Source organism: Lontra canadensis, unplaced genomic scaffold, assembly GCF_010015895.1.
Source record: "Lontra canadensis isolate GAN:19392208 unplaced genomic scaffold, GSC_riverotter_1.0 scaffold1, whole genome shotgun sequence".
In the NCBI taxonomy this organism is placed as follows: Eukaryota; Metazoa; Chordata; class Mammalia; order Carnivora; family Mustelidae; genus Lontra; species Lontra canadensis.
Window position 1 is genome coordinate 122,160,628 of NW_022630995.1, and position 25,257 is coordinate 122,185,884.

Genomic DNA, 25,257 nt, shown 5'->3' on the forward strand with positions numbered 1-25,257 from the left:
CATATACATATTTACACTACATTACATATTACATATTTACATATTTACTATTGCCTTACCATGACAAGTTAAAATTGGAAGGAAGCAAGAGGAAGTTACTAAGAAGTCACATAGTTTGCCAGTTATCGTATTTTGAAATGAAATGTGTTTTACATGTCGTGGGGCATCTTGGAATTTTTAGTCATTCCTTGGTATTATGTCATTTGATCATTTCAAACATGGACATCTGGGGGTTTTGTATGTCTTGAGAGTCATCTTCAAAGAAAAGACTGGCCTTTATCTCTGGTCTTATAAATTATAAATGGCTTCATTGGTGGTGAGCAGCTGGAGGAGCAGAGCTCTGTGGAAGCTTCCGGATCTCCCCAGTGTGATTCTCCCTAGGCCCACTGTCTACTGACTGTCCCTCTGTGGTTGCACTCAACTCCAGAACAGTTATGTGCCTACTTTCTGCTCACCCTCGTGGCTCCAGGCGGAGTCATCAGGAGGGGTTTCTGAGCAAAAGCATATCCTTCATCAACACTGCGTTCTTGGATAGCTGTGCTGTTTCAGCGAAGAGGAAAAGCACCCCTGCCTTACTTTGATTCTCTGAAGAATAATACAAATCATATGATAGACAACATGTTATGTTATGAATGTTTGTATAGTGATACGGTGTTTAATCCTCCAAGCATCCCTTTGAAATATTATTTTAGAAAGATGACATTGAGGCTCAGAGATGACAAGTGACTTGTCTGAATTCATTTAGCTGTAAATGGCACTATGAGGCCTAAACTTGGGATTTTTGCCTCCTTCCTCCATGTCACAGCTGCCTCAACCTGTTATTCATTTATATGAAGATGTACTTACTTGAGTCCTGATTCTTGATATTAAATACACATTCTTGGTTTTTTGCTCAATCTTCTTATTTTATGGTTAGCAAAGCAAAAAACAAGTAAACAACAACGACAACAACAACAAAAATCCCCTAAATCCTGTCTGGCTGGAACTGCAGCCTTTAATCTTTCTAAAGACAATAGGCAGGTCTGAGGCCCTCATACTAAGGTGCTGGCCAACCAGGAAGGAAGCTGGGGGAAGGAAGTCTTCCTCCCAGGAGGTAATTGATTACTAACACTCTAGTTAGGTAGCACTGAGTGTGGAATCTCCATGAAAGGGAATCTGTTCTTTTCCCCCTGCTTCCAGAGGAAAGTGCACAAAGCCTTTATTCTCCCCACTCCCTTAGAATTAACCAGTTAGGGCCTCTGTGTCCATGGGGCCAGACCTGAGCATTTGTAAGTAAAATGAAGGCAGAAGGATAGCTCAGAAGAAAAACAAATGGTAGGATTATCATTATTTATGTGTCCCCAAATTTAATAATCTTAAAAATCTAAGAACAACAACAAAATCATGCTAAAGATGGGCAATAATTTTGATGCATGAAGTTTAGAAAACCAAATTCATCAGGCTTAGGGACCAGGGGAAAGAAGGTGCAAGAGGTGAGAAGTCTGGGATAAACTAGGTTCTGCTTCTGAGCCCATGCCCCTGAACAAGACCCCGAACACCTATGTCTAAGGAGGGTGTGGAACATGGCCACTCAAGTGCTGGGGCCTTCCTGGTGAGGGAAGACTATTAATCAGAATCTTCATCAGACCTTCCTCACCACTACAGGAAAACAACTGATGCTAAAAATTAAACCCCCATGGCACTAGAGAAGCAGGGAAATGAAGTCCAAATTAAAAAGAAAAGGCATGGGATCTAAGTTTAGGGTTATGCTTGACTTTCCAAGGCAAGCATAAGCACCAGCCACATAGCAGGTACTTAATAAATGAATGGATGACAGGTGGACAAACTGATGGAAGGTCAGTCCTTCCCCAGTGGTGATGGACGTGGGGGCAAAGAAACCTGTAGATGAGTCCTGATCCACACCAACACAGTGATGGAGGCAAAATTATAAGCCTCAGTTTCTTCCTGTGTAAAATGAAGATGATAATTCACAGGGTAATGAGGATGAAGTGAGAAAAAGCTTACTTCGGGGCCCAGCACATAGGAAGCACAGAATTTTGTGATCATATTCTCTACTCTAAAGACTTCTCTGAGGAACAAGGAGGCTCCAGATGCAAGAAGTTTGCAGGCAGGAAATCTGTTAGCCTTCCACATTTCCACTGGACTCTGCACCTTGTCTCTGAGAGTGGGACCTCTTTCTCCTGGGACCCATGATGGGCTCCCAGGGACCCAAGGGTACAAAGATGAAGCGCACAAGTTAGGTGGGCTTTATGAGGCCCGATTTCAACCTCCTTTGCACAGAAACCCAGCACAGTCTTGGCTTGTACCGCTGGGAGAAATGGACCCAGACTTGAAAACTACAGATGGGGTTGTTCTCACTATCTTCTGGGAGGATAGGGAAGTGGTAACTGAGGTCAGAGTTCGTGAAACTTTCAGTGAAGTCTGTGTGTTGACCTGGAAAGCCTCAGCTCTTTTAGAATTCCCAGGCCAGACCTGGTGACCCATTCGAATGCATTCAAGGCATTTGCACATGGAGACTTGTTGCAAAAATAGCTGACTTTCATACAATCCGGAAAACAAGAGATCTTTCTAGCAACCCATGGGGATGCTCCTTGTTCTAAGTGAATGATTTCTGGTTTAAGGAAGGAGAAAATTTTTTTTAAAGGATTTATTTATTTATTTTAGAGAGACAGAGAAAGTGCTGGGGTGGGGAGGGGCAGAGAAAGAGCCTTAAGCAGATCCCACACTGGGGTTGGATCTCAGGACCCAGAGATTGCAACCTCAGCAGAAACCAAGAGTCCCATGCCTAACAGACTGCGCCACTCAGGCACCCCCAAGGAGAAATTTCGAACATCAGATTTTTCGTGGGCCTTTCCTTCTAACAGCATTTTCCCTTCCCAGTTTAGCTAATATTGATGCAGTCTATTAGTGGGAGTGTGACTATTAGCATATAAACAAATTTTTGAAGTGTGCTTCTCAGGGAGCAATCAGAAACTAACTGCTCAGCCACAAAAAATACATACAAGTCTAAGAACGTTGAGAGTTGCCTTTTGTAAAGTAGGGTTACCATGGGGAGGGCAAATCAGTTGAGCCAGCAAGAGCTCATTGGAGGACGCTGCATTTTTTCAGTTGAGAATTTGCCTAATCTTCCCTAACCACTCCCCGATTAAGAGGTCTCAGAAGACTTCAAAAACACGGCAAATGGAAATGTTCTGCAGCCTCCTTTGGGTTACCCAGGGCCGAATTTCCTCAGGCGGGGCAGGGGAAACGCAAATCAGCTTGGCACTGCGTATCTTTAACAAAACCCCTTGTGGGGGATGAGGCTATTGAAGGTCTCGAGGTGATTTCTCCCTAATATTTTTTGCTCTGAAAAAGTTCTCTAGTTCTCCGTACTTTTGTCTGCGCAAATTTCCCAGGTGGAGTCAGTCGTGGGCGTTAATAAGCCGCATTAGTGACCACCAGAGACGGAAATCGCTAATTACTAAGTCCCCTTTGATCTCCCCCAGCCGTTTGGCTCCTGACACTGGAGGTTCCGTACGCTTTCTTAGAACTGTACCAGACTAGAGTGTTCAGTCGTGCGATCTGCAGTTTAACGTGTGCGCCGAGATCTGGATCAGATTTTTAAGAATTTCCACAGACTCCCCGGATTTTAAAACCCAGCGGCTGAGCTGGTGTGCGGCTGGAAGCTAACAAACGCCCACGAGCGCGGGTGTTTGATTAATTTTGGCCGCTGCGTACTTCTGCGCTTTAAATTTTGGGGGGCAGACTGGGGAAATAAACGATTTAAACTTTCAGTGCACTGCCTGTCTCCCCTTCTCCATCGTCTGCTTTCGATTCGGTTGTGGGAAATGGAGTTTTCTTCTCTTTGCTGGAACTCTAATGTGATTCGGGATCATTTGTAAAATGAACAAAAAAGTCACCGGCAAACGGGACGACTGGGGCAGAACGCTGATGGCAGACCCGGGGTGGAAGCAAAGGCCGGGCCTCCGAGGATAATTGGGAGACGGCCTCCTCCCCGTCTAGTCTCCATGGTCCCCTTCATCTTCCAGGTAAGATGAATGGCCCTTCATCCATCATCCACAGCCAGCCTCCTCCCCCAGGCGAGCGGAGAATCTGCTTTCAGAAAAAACCTATTAGCCCCGAATTGGGCAGCTTTGTGGAGCCAACCGAGGCTCTCTATTGTGACCTTTGTCTGCGGAATTTAAGCATTTACATAATGCACTAGCACCGAACTTCGAGCAGGGTTGGGACACCGCGTGCGGAGCCTGGCGCGGACCTCGCGTCTACAGCTCCCTCATCCGGCTGCTCCAGGGGACCATCCTCGCGGTTGCGCCTGGGTCACGCTGCAGGCGCTCTGGCAAGGAAAGCAGTGCCACATCCATACTTTGCCCACTCCGGGCGGCTGCGCTTTGAAAGCGGCAACGTCTTGTTGGGTGAAACCACGCAGGGTCCATCTGACCCTGAAGTCGGAGGAATAAACTTGATATTAATCTGGCTTTCCAGGCGGTCGTTGGGGGCTTCGCGGTTTTTCTGCTGACGGTTGAGAGCCGCGCGCTCAACGGTCACTGGTGCGTCCGAGCACAGAGGCGCCTTGGGTTCCAATCGCCAGAGCGCGGGACCTGGACTCGCGGGTCTCTAGGCGACCCGCGCGCCAGCTGAGCGCAAAAAGGATTCGCGGCATGTAAAAGGGAGGACGAAGACCCGCGGCGCGTGGGACTAGGTCTCCGGGGAATTTAGGAAGGAATCCGCAGGCTTTGGAGAGGCGCACGCTTCGCAGAGGAAATGCAAACACTTTAGGCAGCCGAGGTCTCTGGGTATCCAGCTCTTTAGAGGAAGGTGGTTCGATTCAGAAATCTCTCCAGAGGGGACTTTTCCACCGAAAACTTTCTCGAAGTGCCCAGAATACGCCCAATCCAGGCAGGTGCAGAAACTTTTGCCCTGCAGTGCCTCCGCCACTGCTCTAAGCGGCCGCTTAGAGGATGCAAGAGGTTGGGTCGCGAGGGCTAAGGGGGAACCTGCATCTGGAATCGGGTCTCCAGGAAGAACACCGCACCCAGGGGGCCCGCCAGCCCCCTTCCAAAGAACCCGCGCGCCCGTCGCAGCGAGCTGCGCTGGTAGCCTGGGCCCAATCAGCGCTGTCTTAGGGTCTGTGACGGCGTTCGGCCCCGCCCCCTTGACTGGGATAAAAGGCCTCAGAGAGGGCTTCAGCCCAGAGCTCCGCGCGCGGCCCTGCGCCCCGGCACCGCCCCCAGGTGGGTTTCGTGGATTGCTGCTCTCAGCGCCGGTCCCACTGTCCCCGCGGTCGGCCGCGATCAGATCCTCATTCTTCTCAGTCCCCAGGGCAGGGCGGCCAAGCCAGTCTCCAGGATTCTCTCCTTTCCTTTTCGCTCCCCCTTAAAGGCAGCTGCATTCCTCCGCGCACTGGGCCGCCCGTCTGCAGGTGAGCAGCAGCGCAGCGCCCCAGTCCGGCGACCTCACTTACCCCGGCCGGTGCGCTACCGGCTGCGGTACCCCCCCGCCCCAACGCTGCCTTTCCCCTGCAGGATGAAGAACCCGATGCTGGAGGCGCTGTCCCAATTGCTGGAGAAGCTGCTCCTCATCTCCAACTTTAAGCTCTTCAGTTCGGGCACCCCGGCCGAAGACAAGGCGAGGAATAATTTCTATGAGATCAGCTCTTTCCTCCGCGGCGACGTGCTGGAAGTGCCCCGGACCCACCTGACCCACTACGGCATCTACCTGGGCGACAACCGTGTTGCCCACATGATGCCCGACATCCTGTTGGCCCTGACCAACGATAAGGGGCTCACGCAGAAAGTGGTCTCCAATAAGCGTCTAATCCTGGGCGTCATTGGCAGAGTAGCCAGCATCCGCGTGGACACAGTGGAGGACTTCGCCTACGGAGCCGACATCCTGGTCAATCACCTGGACAAGTCCCTCAAGAAGAAGGCGCTGCTCAACGAAGAGGTGGCGCAGAGGGCCGAGAAGCTGCTGGGCATGACTCCCTACAGCCTACTTTGGAACAACTGTGAGCACTTCGTAACTTACTGCAGATTTGGCACCCCGATCAGCCCCCAGGCGGACAAGGTACACGTGTGACTCGCCCGTGGGTTCGGTGGGGACCCCTTTCCCATCTCTAACTTTTTTCTATGCTCTGGGATCAAGGATTGAGTTCTAGGATGAGTAACGGTCTCTGGTGTTCCTGAAGGAGGCCAAGTAAATAAATAGCGTTGTCCCTTGCAAGGTAACCTCAAAATGCGCGGTTAAAGAGTGTGGAAATACGGTCCCGCTGCCAGCGATTCCAAATCTACGCAGTTATTGTTGCAGAGGTCCTCAGGGTGTCCACCCAAACTCGTCGAAATGACAAAAGGGCAGGTGGAGATGGGGGGTGGGTTGAGAGAAAATCTGTCGTCGTGTGCTTGCAAATTTTCCCAAGAATTGCAATCGAAGAAAGGCGTTCATCGTTTGTATTTTATCTATAACCCCGTGTACAAATTGTTATGCCTTTAAAATTAAGGAAACATGCAGGTTTCTCCGTCTGTAAACTGCACAGTGAATTCCCTTTGCTTAATATAAACTATCATAATTCCCAGTAGGAAGACCTCCCTGGTAGATCCCTTATTCTTGTGTCTGGCTTCAGAGAAGTTATTTCCTTGGTATTCTGAATTCTTTTCCTTGAAGGCTTTAATCCCCATCTAGACTTCCTCATTGTTAGGCATCCTTCAACCCTTAGCTCCAAAGGTGGGATTGTTTATGGGTTCCTCAAAGGTCAAAACAATTAGTTTTCAAGAAGATCCATTCAATGTTGTAATTTTTATGGGCACTTAAAAATAAAACCAGTATTAGCATTGACGGTGATTAAATTACTCACAAATCCAAAGGGGTGGAGGGGATGGATTTTTTATTTCCTTTTGAAACCTCTTAACTTAAAGATAGTTGACTTTCTAATCCTGCAACTGCTTTTACAATTAGATGCTTTCTCAGTCTTTGCTGTAGTTGTTAAAGAGGTTATTGTTAATGTTCACTCTTAAGTGAAACCTGGGCCTTCACCTAATGAGCTTCACATTTTAGCCTTCATGTTTAGATACTTTGTGGACCAAAAGAATGAGTCCATGCAACTGATTTTGTATTGCCCCACATCTTGATGAATTTTTTGACCATATGGAAAAATCTTTCTCTCGTCTGTGGCAGAACATACAAATTCTATGCTTTTTATACATTGGTATATGAAACTCCTGATAGATTATTTATAGAGCTACACCAGACTCCAGCTAGGAATTCTTTTCTAAGTAAAATAAAAATATAGTTAGAGCAGTGTGCAATGATTTAAGAATCACAGCCCCAGTCCAGGCCTGATTAGAAATGAACTTCACTACATTTGCAAACACTGGCTCCAAAAGTGTACAAAAGGAAACACGCCAGATTTACTTAGGAACCAAGCAAATTATTTCTCTAAGGAAAAACAGTATTTCTATCCAGTAATTAGGAGTTACCCTTTCATGGAACACATATAGCACTGTATTCTATATTTTGACACCCCCCCCCCAAAAGTGCTTTTTTTGAGGTAGTAAAATATTTAGTCTGCATAAATAACTAGCTGGAGTAGTTTTTCATCTTTGGAAACTTTGTAAGGTTTTACAGAAGTAAAAAAGTGTTTTAATAGCTGTTGCTGCATAGCACCTCTTGTGAAACTGAGTTTTTGTCTCCACTTTGAATGGTGTAACAAACAATTTGGCCAGAGTAGATTTCCTGGGGAAAAAAAAAAAAAAAATCCCATCCCAAATTTTCCAATTCTAAGAACTGTTTTTTTTTAAACATGCCTTGAGAGAAGTAGGTCATTAATACTGAAGGAGGACTGGTTTCTTCTTTTCAGAGATGTAAGGGATTACTTGATGCAGGGTCTGATTGCTGGGTTCTCCATCTATGTAGACAACTGTAAGCATAACACTGAGAGTTGCAAGTGTCTCTTAGTTAAATGTGAGTTTATAAACACTCTGAAGAGTACTTTCCCTCATGAAAGTACTGCAACTAATTGGAAAATAAATTGGAAGAAAACATTTTGCGGGGCGCCTGGGTGGCTCAGTGGGTTAAAGCCTCTGCCTTTCAGCTCGGGTCATGATCCCATATCCTGGGATCGAGCCCCGCATCGGGCTCTCTGCTCAGCAGAGAGTCTGTTTCCTCCTATCTCTCTCTGCCTGCTTCTCTGCCTACTTGTGATCTCTGTCTGTCAAATAAATAAATAAAATCTTTAAAAAAAAAAATTTTGCTTTTTTGTAGCGTGAAGCTCTTTTTAACAAGTTTAGAAATCATAAAATTAACGGAGTTTTATATTACTATTAACAATTTCAGTGTTTTGTAAACTATAAATCCCTTTAATTACTATTGCTATGCTTTATGCTTTTTCAACTCTTCTTCTTCTTCTTCTTTTTTAATTGCTGGTAATGCTTTTCATTGTTAAAAAATTAACACAAATACCCCTTTTAATTTCTGGGGTTTCAGTGCTCAGAAAGTGTCCTTACAGGCTTCTTAACACCTTCTAGCAATGCAGGACATTTCCTCCTGTTGAGCACCAGTAGACTAGAGATGCATTCTGAGCTAATGGCCAAGTGAACAAGAACAGGACATTAGAAATAAGACACTCCTTGAGAAAAATCTGCTTTGGGGGAAAGGAGTCCACAATGATTCCCTGTTTTCCTTAATTAACAATTATTGGGGAAAAAGACAAAAGGACATAACTGTATGGAGACAGCTTACTCATTTATCTAAAAGCATATCTTCCCATTATTTGCCAAGTACTTTTCCCATTGTCCTGAAAACTTCGTTTAGTTTGATCCTCACCACTTTAAGATTGTATATTTGGGGTCAGCAGAATGAGACAAATCGTCTGTTTGACATGTAAGAAAAACAGCATCTGGATAACTAACAGGAAGTTTCGTATTTGTCTAGAAGTTGTATAAAAGTATGGATAGAGACAACCTTACAGTCAAGGTAGTGCATTAAAATATATTGGGCTTGTATACTCTGTCCATTAAGAACTTAGAAACCTAGCTGTCCAGAACTGTATAGGACACCCTCAAAGCATATACAATGTCATATCTAGAAAAGGAGCTTAAAACTAGTACGAGTAGTGAAAGTCACATAAAAGCAGTTCACTGATAAATTTTGCCCAGACAGTGATGAGGTAGAGATAATTATCAACAAATGTAGCTGTAATAATAACCACCATAATGCCTTACATTTATGCAGCATGTAGAAGAATACAGAGTACTTTTGCATTAAAGATCTCATTTGATCCTCACAACAACCTCCTTATTCCCATGGAGAAGAGGGTAGTCTGGACAAGTTAAATGATTTACATGAGATTTACTGGAGCTAACAAGAGTTGAGCCAGGACTCAAACATAAGCCATCTCTTCTGAGTGCATTAAGTTTTTAAAGAAAAACAATTTCACATATTAGAAGAATGCTTTCCTCAGAGGCATTTATTTATCTCTGGCAGCCAATTTTATGTCACATAATTGATTGAATTTAATTCACTCAGGGAATGGGATATGACAAAAAAAATTGGCTTTCTATGCCTTTAGATTTTGAGACTTAAGAAGAACATTTTCACTGGTATCATCAAATTTTCAAATGTGAGTTGTAGGAATTGAATTCACCAATAATAATAAGCTAAATTTTATCACTCAAGATTAGAGACTCCTATGCTTATGTAATTTTAAATATGTTATTGTTATTAAAAAGCAGTTTAAAGTTTTAATCTTTAATCCCAAATAACTTTTATATGGTTACATTCTCTGTAGTTTTCTATAAAAATTCTGTATTTAGAAATTGTCATTATGAACCTCGTTGCCTGAAGCATCATTTCAGTCACTTATGGGATGTGGAACCAAGAAACTGAATTACTCACATCTTAAATTCTTTCCAAAGTCATTAAGAGAAATTCTAGTTTTTTTGTTAGACAGAAAACTAGGTGAAAAAATTATGCTTTACTATTTGGTATAGGTAATTCTTCTTAGGTTCAGCCCCTTTTCTAATATTCTTAAATTTTATTTTCTAGTTCTGTGAGAATGTGAAGATAATTATCCGTGATCAGAGAAGTGTTCTCGCTTCGGCGGTCTTGGGATTGGCATCTATATTCTGTCTGGGCTTGGCATCGTATACTACCCTTCCTGCAATTTTTATCCCATTCTTCTTATGGATGGCTGGCTAACTTCATATCCCCGTGTCAGTGTGTATTCTGTGTGTAAATATGTTTATATTTATAGAGCACAAGTCAGTATATGCATCGTCCAGAAAAATGTGACCTGTAACACTGTGTTCTGGATAAAAATGTGACTAAGAATCATGCAAAGTGCTTACTGTGTAAGCCCAAGAACAAAGGCTTTCTCAATCTTCTCAGGCAGTTCCATTTTAAAGCCCTGTGCAGATCTTGGAAACATGGCAACTTGTGATAGAATTCACCTTTCCAAGGGAACCAGCCAGTAAGATGATGGCCACAGGAGATTATTTTTTCTCCTGTAATCATGGTTCTCCATTAGGCCTGAATTTGAAGATTAGAAGACTTACTGAATGAGCCCACTAACTTCATTGTAAATTTATTCTGTTTCATTGAAAACCTTACATTAAACTAAAAGAATTTCCCTTGTTCAGATGAAAACATGTTTGATGATGGTTAAAACAAAACAAAACAAAAAACCCATAATCCTTTTTTTTTCATGCATTATATATAATTCCCAATAAGTCAAAACTATTTTCATTACTTGAAACCGTGATGGTAAAGTTGGAGTTTAATGAAAAAGTAACTTACTAGAACTATAGAAACCTATGTTTTCCTGCAGAAATAAGCTAGTATAGCATCAGTTGAACAATTTGATTTGGATTTACTTACCCAGAAGCTTGGCATTTGTTATTTTTTTTCCTTTTATGTGTCACTGTGGTGACATTAAACCACTCTGAGAGGTAAAAGGATATAGGATTGAAGTAATTTGGATACTTAGAGAGTGTATGTGCCAATTAAATATGAAAATGTCCACACATACACAGACTGATGAGAGACAAACGTTCTTGATTGCTTTATAATACAGTGTGGTTACCAGAGAGCATTTGTAGAAGTGATGTAAAAACAAGTTTAGTCTGTTTTCTTATGACCTTGCATCCACAGTATAACTTTCATATATGTCATTGGATGGTTTACCTTTTAAGGCACTTACTAATGTACTGTATAATTTTTTAAAAGTCCTCAGATTTGTCTTCTAACAGATTTATTCATTTCATTGCAAAGTATAGTTTCCATCCTTAAAAGAAGGATGCCACAAGGAAATTACTGTTAGAAGTAATTTCTGAGTGTCTTAGTGCCTCCAGGTGTGTAAATCGATTACACCGAGGCTGTCTTAATATCACGGTTGAGATGTAGCACTGTTAAAGCCAGCATTCAAATACTTTGTAGAATTACCAAATTATAAAAACTAGGCCACAAGCTAGACTCGCATTTCAAGTATTAAAATTGCTTTATAAGCTATCAAGAATCACAAGATAATGAGTCACATAATGAGTGATATGGGGAAGTTGAGTTGGTTACTCAGTGATCTAATCAGAACAAATTTAAGAGCAGATTTTAGTGTAACTGTTGTTTTACTACCACTAATTTACAACAAATTCAGTTGGAATTTAATAATAATTAAACTTTGGGGCACCTGGGTGGCTCAGTGGGTTAAGCCTCTGCCTCCAGGTCAGGTCATGATCTCAGGGTCCTGGGATCGAGTTCCACATCGGGCTCTCTGCTGGGTGGGGAGCCTGCTTCCCCCTCTCTGCCTGCCTCTCTGCCTACTTGTGATTTCTCTCTCTGTCAAATAAATTAAAAAAAAAAATTAAACTTTGTGTTTAATCACTTAAAATGTTTTAAATAGTCAAAACACGAAATGGCAACACCACAGAATAAAGGTTATCTGGGCCTATTCCAACCACTTAAATTTATCTTAAGTATGTGTACATGAAAGCAACCACTATGAGAACTCCATTGTATTAGTGGTTTTTCCCTTACTGTATATTATCTTTGTAGCAACTGTTTAAATAAATTGATTTTTTAAACATATGGTGTCCTCCTAAATAAATGCTTTTTTGCAGACTTCAGTATGTCAGGTAGCAAAAACCACTGCCTGATGTTAAATCTGTGTTCACAGATAATAATCCCTTATTAAATGCTAAGGGAAGTATTAAGGTTAGAATTAACATAATTAGTCTTACTTCATATCCTTAAAGTAAGATCCAATTCTTCATTCATTTGAGTGCTCGTTACATGCCAGGTACTGACCTGTTGTAATTTCAGGGTCTAGAATTAATATTACTTTTGAACTACCCATATCAGAGTGTATACAGTGCTCTGGGAATACAGAGGAAGAAGGATTTAAATCTCCCTGAAGGTCAGAGAAATCAGAAGTAGGCAATGCTAGCATTAGGCTGAGAAGTAGTATGAGGTGATTTTATCACACTGATGTGTTCTGCTATTTACAGGAAGAGGAAACTGGAAAGAAGCGTTTATCCAGTACTCCACAATGGTAGAATATGTTGAACTTAGGACAAAGGAGAGTTTTGTTGTGCTCAGTTTGATGAGTTGCTTAACAAGGTAGAAGAAGTACAGATCCCTGATTTGTGGTTGTGGAAGAAACTGGGCCATTCCTGTGTCTCTGATGAATGTCTCTGGGCTTCATTACTTAAGATTCATCCTTAGGATTCTGCAAGTCCCTTGCAGTTCTAAATTTCCCTTCTAACTTGTGAAATGGTAAGTAGTGTCTAAGGCAACTTTTCGGTGCTTGTTTTGTTGCCATATGTAGATGAAGGCCAAAGAACTAGCTGGGGCCAAGATGAAATAATGTCTCCAGTACTAGGCAGGTAATAGGAATGAAAAGAAGCAGACGTGGACCTCAAAGTTTAGGGCCTCATTGACATAGAAGCAGTAAGACTGCAATAGAGCTGGTTTAAAGCACAGAAAATGACCTGGTTAGTTTTAACCTATAGGGCCAAAATTATAGGGACTGTGTACTGGGACTTGGAAACATGGGATGTTTTCCAAGGGGAGAGATTTGGGTAGGACATTCTACGTTATCAGGAACAGTATGAGCGAATGCAGGAAAACTACCCGTTCCTTAGCACCCAAGTGGGAGGCACTCAACTGTTCATTGACTGAAGCATGGAACTGCATGGGGCAGTCAGGCATAGGCAAGTGGTTCACAGGCTAGCGTGGAGAAAGGCCAATGAGGAGAGGTGTTGGAAAAAGCAAAGATCAGGTGGGTACAAGTTTTGTGCGGACCAAGACGTTTGGATTTTATGAACAGGCAGTGGAGGTTTGAGTTCAGCAAGGTAACTCCCAAAAGTATAGAGGAAGGAGGGAGCATGGGGCAAGACAGGACAAAGGGCTCTCTTAGGAGACTAGTTATGGTCCCTAATCTCTCAAATCAGGGCCTGTAATTGTGAGGGTGGGGAGCAAACCTGTCAAGAAACTGTCAGCAGAGGAGCCAAATCCTTCTATTTGACTCATGAGTAACTGTTTGTGGAGTGTCAGGGAGGAGTCATTCATCCCTTCCTGCCAAAAACTCTGTTCCTGAAATAGAACTTCATGTGGTAACTGTATGTATTTTGGATATTCCAGAACTTTATTCTGCTAGTTCTGTGTCTTTGCAAGGACAAGCAAAGAAGTACAGATTTGTTTAATTTTTTTTTTCAGAATAGAGATATATTTCTTATTTTTCCATTTCTATTTCATACTATTGCTGTCAAATGTAAAATAAAGGAGTTTTCCAGTGATAACACAATTATGCCAATGGCAAAGTTTTGTGATAGATGAGAAGCATATAAGAAATGATGATTGCCAATATTGTGTTTTATATAATCTGTTTAGAGAATTTTATCTAACCTAGATCTGTTAGCTCAACTAGTTTTCTATTTGGTTTATATGTGTATGAAATAAAATCAATTTTATATGCTGTCCTCTCTTGTCTTTGAATTTGATACACATAAATGTTTTTCTGAGCATGGTAGCCTGAGAATCTTGTCTTTCAAGGCTTCCTTTACTGAACATAGTTGGCTTTACATATTTGAAATTAAAACTATGGGGATCTGCTTTCAGATTGATATGATTTATGTTATCCACATCTGGAAGCCGACCTTGATTATGTAGAAAAAGTTTCTGTGTAATATTAAATAACAATTCTCTCCATTCCACAAAGCCCAGCAGCAACAGCACAAAGAGCCATGCTCATGAACTCAGTCACCAGATATTTAACCCTACCAGTGTGGCTGCCATTTTCCTCTGGCTGAGTGGAGCAGGGGTGTGAGTAGGACGAAATCCCAGTGTCAGTCTTGAGATACATTTACTGTATTGTAAAGAACCACAGAGGTTGCTGAGCCAAACCCTTCAACATCTAACCACATTTCAGACATGGAAAATCAGGCATAGAAGTCGAGATACTTTGCGATTACACAAATAACCAGAGGCAGATCCACAATTTGACTCCAGCTTTCTTTCCTCTATATGACCTTGGATTCCTGAGGTCTCCCATAAATTCGACAAGCTTTCGTCCAATGAATGTATTAATTTCTTGCAGACCTTTTGTCTACTCCAAGCAGGGCCACAAAAGAATGAACTAGTTGGAATCTTAGTCCTATAGTTGCTCAGTCTCACGAGAAAGATTGGCAAGTAAACAGATTTCAGAACAATAAGTTTGTGCAAGTATCAGAAGGGCAGAGGCAAAACGTATACCTGTCTGCTGGGGGCAAGTAAAGGAGAGAGATGGTGAAACAAGTTTTCAATATCTTCATTGAGTTGTAAAGAGTACAAACATTCTAAGTGAAAGAGATCTCCTTTCTCCAGGCCATTACAGGCACCTGGAGAAGTACACGGAAAGGCACGGAGTCATGAGAAAACAAAGCACAGTTGGATTACTGCTAGTCCCAAAGAACAATTACCTGTGTTTACATTGTTGTCTGAGAGCAATGTACCCATACTCTTAGGCCATTCCTTTGAGGAGGACAACTCTAGACTCAGGTGCTGTTAGAGACAAGAGGCAAGATCATGGAGAACTTGACACTATGAAAGTCTGAAGTGGAAAGAAAGCATTTCCTAAACTTTCCAAATACCTCAGGTGAGCCTTATGAGCTTCCTGTTTTGTCAAACACATGATCGGATGGGATATGGTTGTTAGGAAAAGAAATGTAAAGTTTATGGATGGAAATTTATTTAACTTATTCAAGGAGAAATGGGAGCTATAGGAATCAAAGGATGAATGGGCACATCTCCCCAATCTGCTCACACCTGCTCCCACGATCCAACAACAACCCTGGGGCCATCCTCCTCTTGATTCTAGATTCTGTCCCAGATACTTCATTCCACTGAGCTTGTAACTGCTACTCTTATTGCCACCCACCTACTGTTCCTAACCCTCAGAGTATCATCGTTTCTGCTGCCTCACGGTTTTCTACAACTTGATTTTGTGTTTCTTCTACTTCTCCACTCTCTGGGCCTCTGTCTCTCATTTAAAATTTCCAAAGGATCTAATTAAGCTGACCAGTCATTATGCAATATTGGTGGTCATGAGCAAAGTTCTCTGCCAGGCTACCTCATGGCCAGTTGTTCTTTCCATATCCTTTAGGTCTGTTCCCTTCAGGTGACATCCTTGGGCCAATCAGTTGTTGCCAAGTTGCACAATGACATGCTCCAAGGTATGGCGATCTATTCTAAAAAGGCTACTTATGATTGATTTTCCTTTGAAGATAGCAATCAGTTTTAGTTTTCAAGAAGAGAGTAACATCTCATTATTGTCACAACTCACTCTGCAAGTGTGTAGAGAATGGATTAGGTGAGGAGATGTAACTTAAGGGACATAAATTCTATCACCAAAATGTAGGAGAGAAATGATGAAGACCAACAGTAACTCAATAGGATGGAATGAGGAGGAAGGAGAGAGAATGATTGATTTGAGGGGTGAGAAGGAGGGGGTTTCATCTGGGCCCAATGAAGAAAACAGAAACCATTCTAAGTATCGTCAGGTGGAATGAGCATGTAGATGTGTGTAATTCCCTGGTTTCCCCTCTACTCTCACCCTCCAGTCTCCCTCGAGGGCTTCACATTGGCCAACTAAGCCAGAAACCAGGTTACAGAAGAGCCTGCCAAGATTGACAAGAAATGCGTCTGAGGCATGACAGGCTATGATTGGGCACCAAGATAACCGTACCTGTTGTATGTGACATACTGGCTAATTTGGGCAGAAGTAGGGAGAAGTAGAACAAACCTGGTCTGGGATATATAAGTTTGAGAAGGCTTTGGACTCATGGGTGGAAATGCACAGTAGACAGCTGGAAATTGGAGTCTCATGCTCAAGACAGAGCTCAGGAATGAGGATATATTTAGGAGTCATAATGGTGGTGGGTGAAGCCAAGGATATGAACTGGACCCTCCGGGGAAGTCTATGCAGAATTTTAAAAAGTGGAAGGAGGTAAGAGTAAGGTCACAAAAAAAATAAGAGGGAAGAAGAAAGAGCAGTAACAGTTCTAGAAGAAGACTGAGGAATAATGGCACAAAGGTTAGAGTAGACCAAGGAGAGACTGTGAGGCCAGAAAGAGTGAGTTTTAGAAGCTAAGAATCTGAATAGCATGGAGATACAGAAGAGAGCTGGGGTTTGGTGGGTTTTCACAGTGGATTTGACAAATGAGGAGATTGAGTGGCCTTGATGAATCCACAATGTTAGGTATGGGGATGTTAGGGAGTTAAAGGGAGAAGGCAGATTATGGGTTGAAATGTAAACGGAAAGTGAGTGTGGGCTTCCTTTTGTCATAGTTTGGTGGGAAAAGGAAGTAAACAAAGCCCAAAGACAGAAAACCGCATAATATCCAACATCTCTGTTTCCCCTTCAGCATTCTTTGGAAGGGAACATACTGGGAACATACTGTGAACTGCTTTATGCCTCATTTAAGAAGCATAACTCAAGTTAATTTTCATAGTTATTTTCTGAGGGAAATGACTTTTGGGGATATTATCAGAACTGCGCTTTTCTTTCACAGCAGCGATGACTATCAGAGAGTTAAGTCAAATCAATGAACATTCCCATTTCTATTGTCTTCCTTGAAAAGAACACATATTCAGATGTAAATTCTGGTAAGGGGGTAGGGGGAATGGGAAGGAGTAGAAACAAAAACCATACTGCCAGAACTCTAGAGTCTTGAGCTCTCATTCAAAGAACCTGTTGAGGGGAGTCCATTACATTTCTTCTTTTTCATAGAACGATGGAGAGATCAAGACACACTGCAAGACTCAGATTCAAATGCTATTGGAATTGGGGGGGAGCATGATAACTTCATAAGGATACTTCAGATTCTCTACAGATTAAAATGGTCATGGGCATCTGGGTAGCTTGGTTGTTAAGCATCTGCCTTCAGGTCGGTCAGGAGCCCAGAGTCCTGGGATCAAGCCCCGAATCAAGACCAGCATTGGGCTCCTGGCTCATCAGGAAGTCTGCTTCTACCTCTCCCACTCCCCCTGCTGTGTTCCCTCTCTTGCTGTCTCTATCAAATAAATCAGTAAAATCTTTTTAAAATGTCATAAAAATCATAACACAAGATTAAACCAATCCAAACTGCTAACATGTTCAATGGATATTATCCAAATAATGGTTTCTTATCCATTAGTTCTATGTTGATCTCAATGCATATAGAATTTTGAGATCATTTTATCTATTTGACTGAATCGCTTATTCTTTGAAGAAGAATGTGTTAGTGTTCCTAAGTAAATCTTCTTGTTTATCCTGAGTAAATCAATGAGCTGAAACTCCAAAATTTATCAGATAAACAGCTCTTGTCTGCTAAGCCTGGATCAGCCTGCAGCTGCCCCCTAAGGATCTACTCAAGCAGAAGAACCAGAGCTTTTTTTTTCCCCAAGAGAAAGAGAACAAGGGGGGTGGAGGGGCAGAGGAAGAAGCAGACACCACTGAGCAGGGAACCCTATGACATGGGACTTGATCCCAGGATCCCAGGACCATGACCTGAGCCAAAGGCAGCCACTTAACAGAGTGAGACCCAGGAGCCCCCCCCGCCCCCCCAAGAACCAGATCTGTAAGCTCCATGTTGGTCCAGACACCTGGTCTGACCAGGTGCCTCACTGCCGGGTGGAAACCCAGAATGTAGCAATTGCTACATGCTGAAGCTACACCAACATTTATTTCCTCTTTGAGACTCCCCAACTCAGCTCCACACTCCACTACTGCACACACATCTCCCTCCACCTCATCTCTGGCAAGTCACAGACAAAGGACAGTCGGTGACTGTCAACAGTGGTCAGTTCTCTCCTTTTCACCCTACATCTAATTTTTCCTGGAAATGGACTTTAAGTGACAATAACATCTGAAAATAAAAGAGAATGAAGGAAACGGCTTTAGAGCAACACAGCAGTCTGAGGGACTAGCTCCTCAGGAGGTAAGTGGCCACTCCATCCGCATTTCTCTTTGTGGCTGCTGTAGGGACTGGCACCCCTCCTTCCATAGCTCAGATTTCTCTATTTTGCTGGTGTTCATTCCCCTGACCACCCAGAGACCAAGTGCTATGGATATCTTTTCTCAAAACAGATTTTGAGAAAAGACACTTTTTGCGTTTATTCTTTACACACCTCAGCAATAGGTGAAGACACCAACAAGAAGACTTGATCAGAGCCATGATTCTCCCAATATGGCCGTTTCCTTGGTTTTCCTTCCAGGCCTCAAACTGATCCCCCACCCCCCAACATAAGTCCACCATTGGTTTGCACAAAAATGAGAATGGGTGGGATTGATGAGCTGTAGTCTTTGCCTTCTTATAATGAAGCAGAAATAAAAGTTTAAGTCACTGTGTGAGAGGGCTATGTGGCTTGAACGGGCATGAACTGAAGGAGTTGTCCGTCATCTTGGTTGCCTCCACGTGAGCATTTGAGTTTACCCTCTTGCAGCGTCATTACGTATGATTAAATATAATTTGTAAATTTGCTAGTCTCCTTTTTATCTGTTATTATTATTTTATTATTTATTATTAATTTTTTTACTTAGGGACGTACGAGTCCATTTCCTTCTTGGAACTTCACCTTTATTTTTTGCTATGTAAAAGGCAACCAGGTGTTTATCTTTACATCACGTCCAGACTCAGGTGCTGCAGCTCTTGGTGGCTTCACCTGCTCATCCAGACTGCAACACAAGGTGACCCGATGGTGACATGTGGAACGGACTCTCCGCAAGAGCCCAGAATGTGAAAGTTTTCAAGACTTATTTAAGAAGTATGCTGGAACTAAGGGATGTCATGACATCTGTGGCAAACTAATTTGCCGTCAGATTGCCTCCACGTGGCAGTTGACTTGCGGTGATAGTGACTAACTCTGAACCTCAGGACACGGGCTCCGAAGTCAGCGTGTTAGGATGTGCTCCCAAGTACACATTTGTTTCCTGGTAGGAGGGAAACTTGGTGGGGTGAGGGAGGTATCTCCTAGGTACCCAGAATTTGGGGGGCTTCCTGATCAACCACTCCACATTTGTCCTTACAGGCTTAGGACACCAACTACTTTTTGGCAGTGCACCTAACTCATTCCCATGGGGGAGAATTCAGATTCTGCCGCATTCCTCCCATTCAGCTCACCTATATTGAGTGTCCATTATATAGGGGTCACCGAGCTTGGCAAAGGGACTAGAGGGGTGGAAGATGAAAGTTTTCACTCTCTAGTGAGAAGGCATGTTGTGACCACAGCTTTAGAACAATCTTTGGTTGAAAGTGGCTTTAGAAAATATCTGACATTTTCTCATTTATTATTTTATAAAGTGCTGTTGCACACATTTGCTTATTTGATAACAATTACCCTATAAAGAAGAAACTGGGCCTACAAATAATAAATGACTTCCTTTTTAACCACCAAAGTGTTATTCTTGTTTTACAGTCTGGGAAATTGAGGCTGAGTGGATTCAACGTTCATGACCCTGAAGTCAGCAATGTAGTATCAGGACTCAAGCCTTGGTATTTTTACCCTAAATTCTGTATCATATCCCATTACCCTCATTGTGGGCAACCAAGTAAATGAGGTCATCAATTTCTTTCCGAGATCATACTGCTGTTAGCCAGTGGGCTTGGCATGAGAAGGGGATACCTTTACTTGCCTAGTCATTACCTGTGCTTTTTGGTTGTACTCTTAAAGTTCAAAAGGATGTAACCACTCTGAAGATCTTAAATCCTCACAAGAGGGGCGCCTGGGTGGCTCAGTCATTGGGCGTCTGCCTTCAACTTGGATCATGGTCCTGGGATCCAGCCCTGCATCAGGCTCCCTGCTTGGTGCCTGCTTTGCCCTCTCCCACTCCCCCTGCTTATGTTCGCTCTCTTGCTGTTTCTGTCAAATAAATAAATCTTAAAAAAAAAAAAAAATCCTCACAAGAAAGTGATATGTAAAGGCCAGGTGGTCCCCATCCCTAGAATTGGAAAGTTTGGCTAACACAGCTGATGCCTGGTTTTAGTTCTGTTAGATATGCTAAGTGGCCCCAATTACTGCTCCTGCTCAGCAGCCCTCTGCTGTGGACAATACAGAGTTTCTAAGCTGGCACCATGGTGAACACTCTAAATTCCATGGTGAGTTATTTACAAGGCAGCTTCCTTTTGTGAAGCAATGCCAAGACAGATGCAGAGATAAAACCAAGGCCTGTGTAAGAACAACAGGTGTGTCCGTCTACCATCTGTTTGTTGGTAAACACACGCAGGGGCACGCACATTTCCCTAAACCACACAACTCATCTGGGACTTATTATTTGGGCCAGGTGTTTCATATTCCAAATTAGAGCCCAACTCAACGGGTAAATATTGAAAAGCTGAGAAACGGAGGTGGCAAATGAACCTTCCTGGCTCTCCACCAATGGGGCATGGTGAAAAGCCTTCTCAAAGGTTTATCATGAGTGGTAGAATCACAAATAATGATAGACCTAGGTTACAGACTGAAGGACGTTATTTACACGTACAATATATCTAATATTGTTGATTCAGCAGAAATCTGTCTTGGCCATTTTCTGAGAACAGACAGGATTGAATATCCTCCTACAGTTGTAAACATTTTCCCTCCAGTCTCTATTCTTATGGACCAGGCCCTAGAATCCTTGCTGACAGTACCACTGGGTAAGCAGAGGACAGAGGCAGTGGGATGTGGGATGGGCCCTGTTGGAAAGCCACAAGATTGGCCTGGTCTCATAAGTACAGGCCTCCCAGCCTCATGTGCCCCCACTGGCATCTGTTAAAACCCAGACCGAATGTTTGCAGCAGTGTGAGGGGAAAAAACAGAAAGACTACACCTGGAGTGCAGGACTGAACTGGTGGCTGCGGCCCAACAGCTGCCTTTATTTGTGATTCTCCAGTGGGGCCTGGGGCCAAGTTCAAGGGGCTGAGATGACCCAAAATAACCAGATGCCACAGGTTTGAAATCAATGTATTTGCCTTGTTGGTAGCTGGTTTCCTAGGCTCCTGCATTAAATTATAAGTTCTCTTAAAGTGTTTCTGAGGGTATGATATAGTGTTCAATAAATTCTTAAAAATAACTAAAATTTCAGTATCTCCCACTTTTTTTTTTTTCTATAGACATTCAGCCAAAGGAAGAACATTCTCTCACTTTTAGATCCACAGCAGACTTACACTTAAACATCTAACTAGCCACTCACACTTTGATTCTTTTCTCTCTTTACTTTCTTCCTTTCAACAAATAGACATTGAGTACTTGCATGCAAGGTGCTTTATGGGCTATGGATGTGGACAGTGAGGCCCAGGGCTTCCTTCCCACTAGAAGGCCAAGGGTGGCCCTGTGTAGCCTCCCACAGTCTCCTGCCTGGCAGTGTTAATTGTAATATTATTCAGGCTGGGTTTTACAGGCATGAACGTGGCACTTATCCCTGACTGTTGTCAATTTCTTTTCCTTCATTTTTAATTTTTTTTAACTTAAATTAAATTATCCAACATGTAGTATGTCATGAGTGTTGTGAATTTCTTGTTTAGTCCTTTGCTCCTCTCATGTCATAGTTTCACATCTTCATTCTTAGCCCTTTTTCTGGTTTAAGGAGCAAATGGCCTTTCTTTTCGTCACCTTGCTAAATTTCTTCTGTTGCTCCGATAGCTAACGTACAAGAAAGAGTTTTGGCCATGCACCAGTTTCAGGTGTTCCTCCCCTGGCTCTGACAACACTGCTGCTTCCCAGGGCGTGGGCACATTGCCCACCTCACAGCCCCAGCAGGCACTCCTGTCAGCACTAGGCACGGGCTTGCAGACTTGCCTCCATGACGCACTCCCTCAACGACTCTGATTCTCTGCCAAACACCCTGTTCCATCTTGCAAGTTTTCCTGTTTGTCCACCATCTAATCTATGGGAGATTGTCAAAATAATTGCATTTCTAGATTTCGTAGGAAGAGCATTGATTCATCCTGGAAATGTTAGTGTCGTTTAATCCTTTTTCTATTGTTTCATAAACGTTATCACATTTATTTGTGATTCCCCTCTGTGATTTCCCTTTCCCCCGTCAACAATCGTGTTCAGTCTTTGTCAGGGAGTCTCTGTGGTAAAATGGAAAGGTTGGGCTATGGGTCTTGCTCCTGACCAGCTAAGAGTTCTTTGGCAAGCTATCTTGCTTTTAATGTTCTCCAGGATAAATGGGGGACGGACGACATTACTTACTTCCAAGATTATGGTGAAGGTTACAGTATGTCATACTTTGCAGTGGGCTTGGTCCATAGATCTGCTTAATACATGGTAACCAAGACACTATAGTCAGTATTGCCTCTTCCATGCTCTAAGCAGTTACTTCTAGGCTTACAGTTCCTTCTGGAAACTACACACCAATTCTTTCTGTTAATGTTTACCAAAGGGATTCTTCTGGGCTCAGCTTCTCCTCTTCAGACTTAGCTCTAGGAAGCAAAGCAGCTGTTTGTTTCTCCTGCTGAGGTGCTTTTGTGGAGCAAAGCCTGGCCGGTGGGGTTCTGGGGCACTGCATGAGGCTTATGCCAGTGGGGCGGTTAGGTCCCAAGGTCCCCAGATGGTTGTTTAGTCGGTCTGCCCGTTCCAATGATGTGACCCAGTTGCTGACCTCTTGGAAATCCCAGCAAAGGCCAGGCTTCCAGCAATGAGAGGTACTGGCTCTTTTATGAAGAGAAAGGGCTACTGTCAGTAAAAAGCTTTTTCTGTCGAATCTGGTTAATAGAAAAAGTTTGGAAGAGCCAGGGAAAGGAGGAAGGAGGGAAAAGGAAAGCGTGGCCTGATCACAGAGGCCGTGAAATGTGAATTTCAGCTTGGGACATCGATGGGCACCTCTTATTCTAAAATCGGAATCTAGGAAAGCTAAAAGAACCATTCAGATGTCCTTAGCAATCATATTGAAAACTGGATTTTACAGCATTCAAGATTCCACCTGAGGGAAAGATTTGATTATGATCAGTCTCTGGATGGGGGCAGCAGGAGGCCAAGGGGTGGGGGGGGGGGGGGGGGGGGGGGGGGTGTGCATGTGTGTCTGTGTGTGTGTGTTCAGGGTTTCTTCCAAATACTTGGCAATAATAATGCATACATAATAATATGACAGCCAACTAAATTATTTTACTTAACACTCACACCCCATTTCTAGCATTCTTAATACATGTCAGTTTTCTTTTCAAGGTATACATTTCATTAGGCCTGTGTACCTCTGTTAAATGGAGTGCTTTCAAAAACAAACAAACAAACAAACAAACAAAAAGCAAAAAAAAAACCCACAAAACTTTAGTATCATCCAAAACCCCCCCCCCAAAACAAAACCTTAATATCATCCAATTCTACTTTTTCCCTTTTTCTGATTGTCTACAGTACTGTTCTCCAATGCATACTCCACTGGCCACTTGAATCAGAATCACCCAGGAAATGTGTTAAAATTGCAGGTTCCTGGACAACGTTCCACATATAGTGGAGCTGGGATTCTTAGTCAGCTATCACATAAGCATTGTTTGTCTCCTCTCTAGTAATATGATCCTTATTTAGTTGGGGCTAGCAAAACACCTATCAAAATACCAAATTTCCCGACTGTCTTTTCCATGGGACAGTGTTCTGACCAATCTAATGAAGACAGACATGTTGTAGAGGAATTCCAGGTAGACACCTTGAAGGGGAGGGAGTGTGCCTTTTCTTTTGCTATTTCTCTCACTGATAGCCTGGAAGTGGACGTAAGGGTTCGAGTGCCATCAGCTGTTCTGGGTCATGAGGTGACTCTCTGGATGGGAGCAAGCAACCTAAAATGTTGAAGCAAGAAGAAAGAACCTTGGGTCCCTGTGATGATACTATATCAGATTTGTACTGGGTTTCTTCAGAGCAAATAAGCTGTTAATGTATTCAGGCAGTTGGAATTATTTTAGAATGTTCTGTTCTATGCAGCTGACCTAATTGCAATTGCTAAATTTGCTGATTCAAAATCTTGACAGGGATCTTGAATATCTTCATTTTTAATGACTACCCCTCAAGACAATTCTTAAACACAGTTGAATTTAGGAGTCACTGTCATGCTATTCAAGGTCCATAAGTAGTTTCACAATTATCTCTTGAACCAACTAGACATAGGAATGGTGTTATTCATAGGAATTGCTCTTATCGTTCAGGGCTTAGTACTCTGACAAATACTGGAGATGGTCTATCAAAGCCTACAGAATGAATATTGTTTTCTGTTTCACCCCTTAATTTTCTTCCTTTAGCTACCAGAGAAAATGTTTCTTTACTGCGGACAGCCTTAAGAAACGCTTGGAAGGTAAATCTTTTTCTACTGTTTTGAAAGTCCTAACTATACTACCTCACAGCAACACAGTGAGCAGCAGCTTTGCTGTGACAAGTTTCTCAGTGTGGAGTCCTGTCCAGAACTTGCTACCGGGGGATAGCAAGAGCCCAGTGATCCTACTTAGTCACTCCCTGTGGGGAGTAAATCCAGTTCTAAACACAAAGCAGTTAAATGCTTACTGTATTGCTTTAATGCTCTATATCTTTATATGGACACACATGTCATTTTATGAACAAAGTAAACTTCCAAGTTCCTGGGCATTAAATGGCCTCCAATATTATGGTATCTATTCAGAATCTATGTGATAATCACCCTCATGAAAAATGCCAGTTATTGGGACGCCTGAGTGGCTCAGTCATTAAGCGTCTGCCTTTGTCTCAGGTCATAATCCTAGGGTCTTGGGATTGAGTCCTGCATCTGGCTCCCTGCTCATTGGGGAGGCTGCTTCTCCCTCTCCTGCTCCTGCTGCTTGT

General features: G+C 42.8%; 2 protein-coding genes across 2 annotated transcripts in view; both read left to right on the forward strand.

Annotated features, from left to right (window-relative positions):
- Positions 1-5,152: 5,152 nt before the first annotated feature.
- LRAT (lecithin retinol acyltransferase) lies at positions 5,153-10,651 on the forward strand. Its single transcript, XM_032862720.1, has 3 exons — positions 5,153-5,231; positions 5,523-6,063; positions 10,036-10,651. The coding sequence occupies exons 2-3, from the start codon at positions 5,524-5,526 to the stop codon at positions 10,186-10,188; spliced, it is 693 nt and encodes a 230-aa protein (XP_032718611.1). The 5' UTR covers positions 5,153-5,231; position 5,523; the 3' UTR covers positions 10,189-10,651.
- Positions 10,652-19,919: 9,268 nt separating this feature from the next.
- Positions 19,920-25,257, forward strand: part of RBM46 (RNA binding motif protein 46) — a 72,566-nt gene continuing 67,228 nt past the window's right edge. Inside the window, exon 1 of the mRNA XM_032862759.1 lies at positions 19,920-20,047. The gene's annotated coding sequence lies outside the window, so the exon portion shown is untranslated. The remainder of the gene's footprint in view (positions 20,048-25,257) is intronic.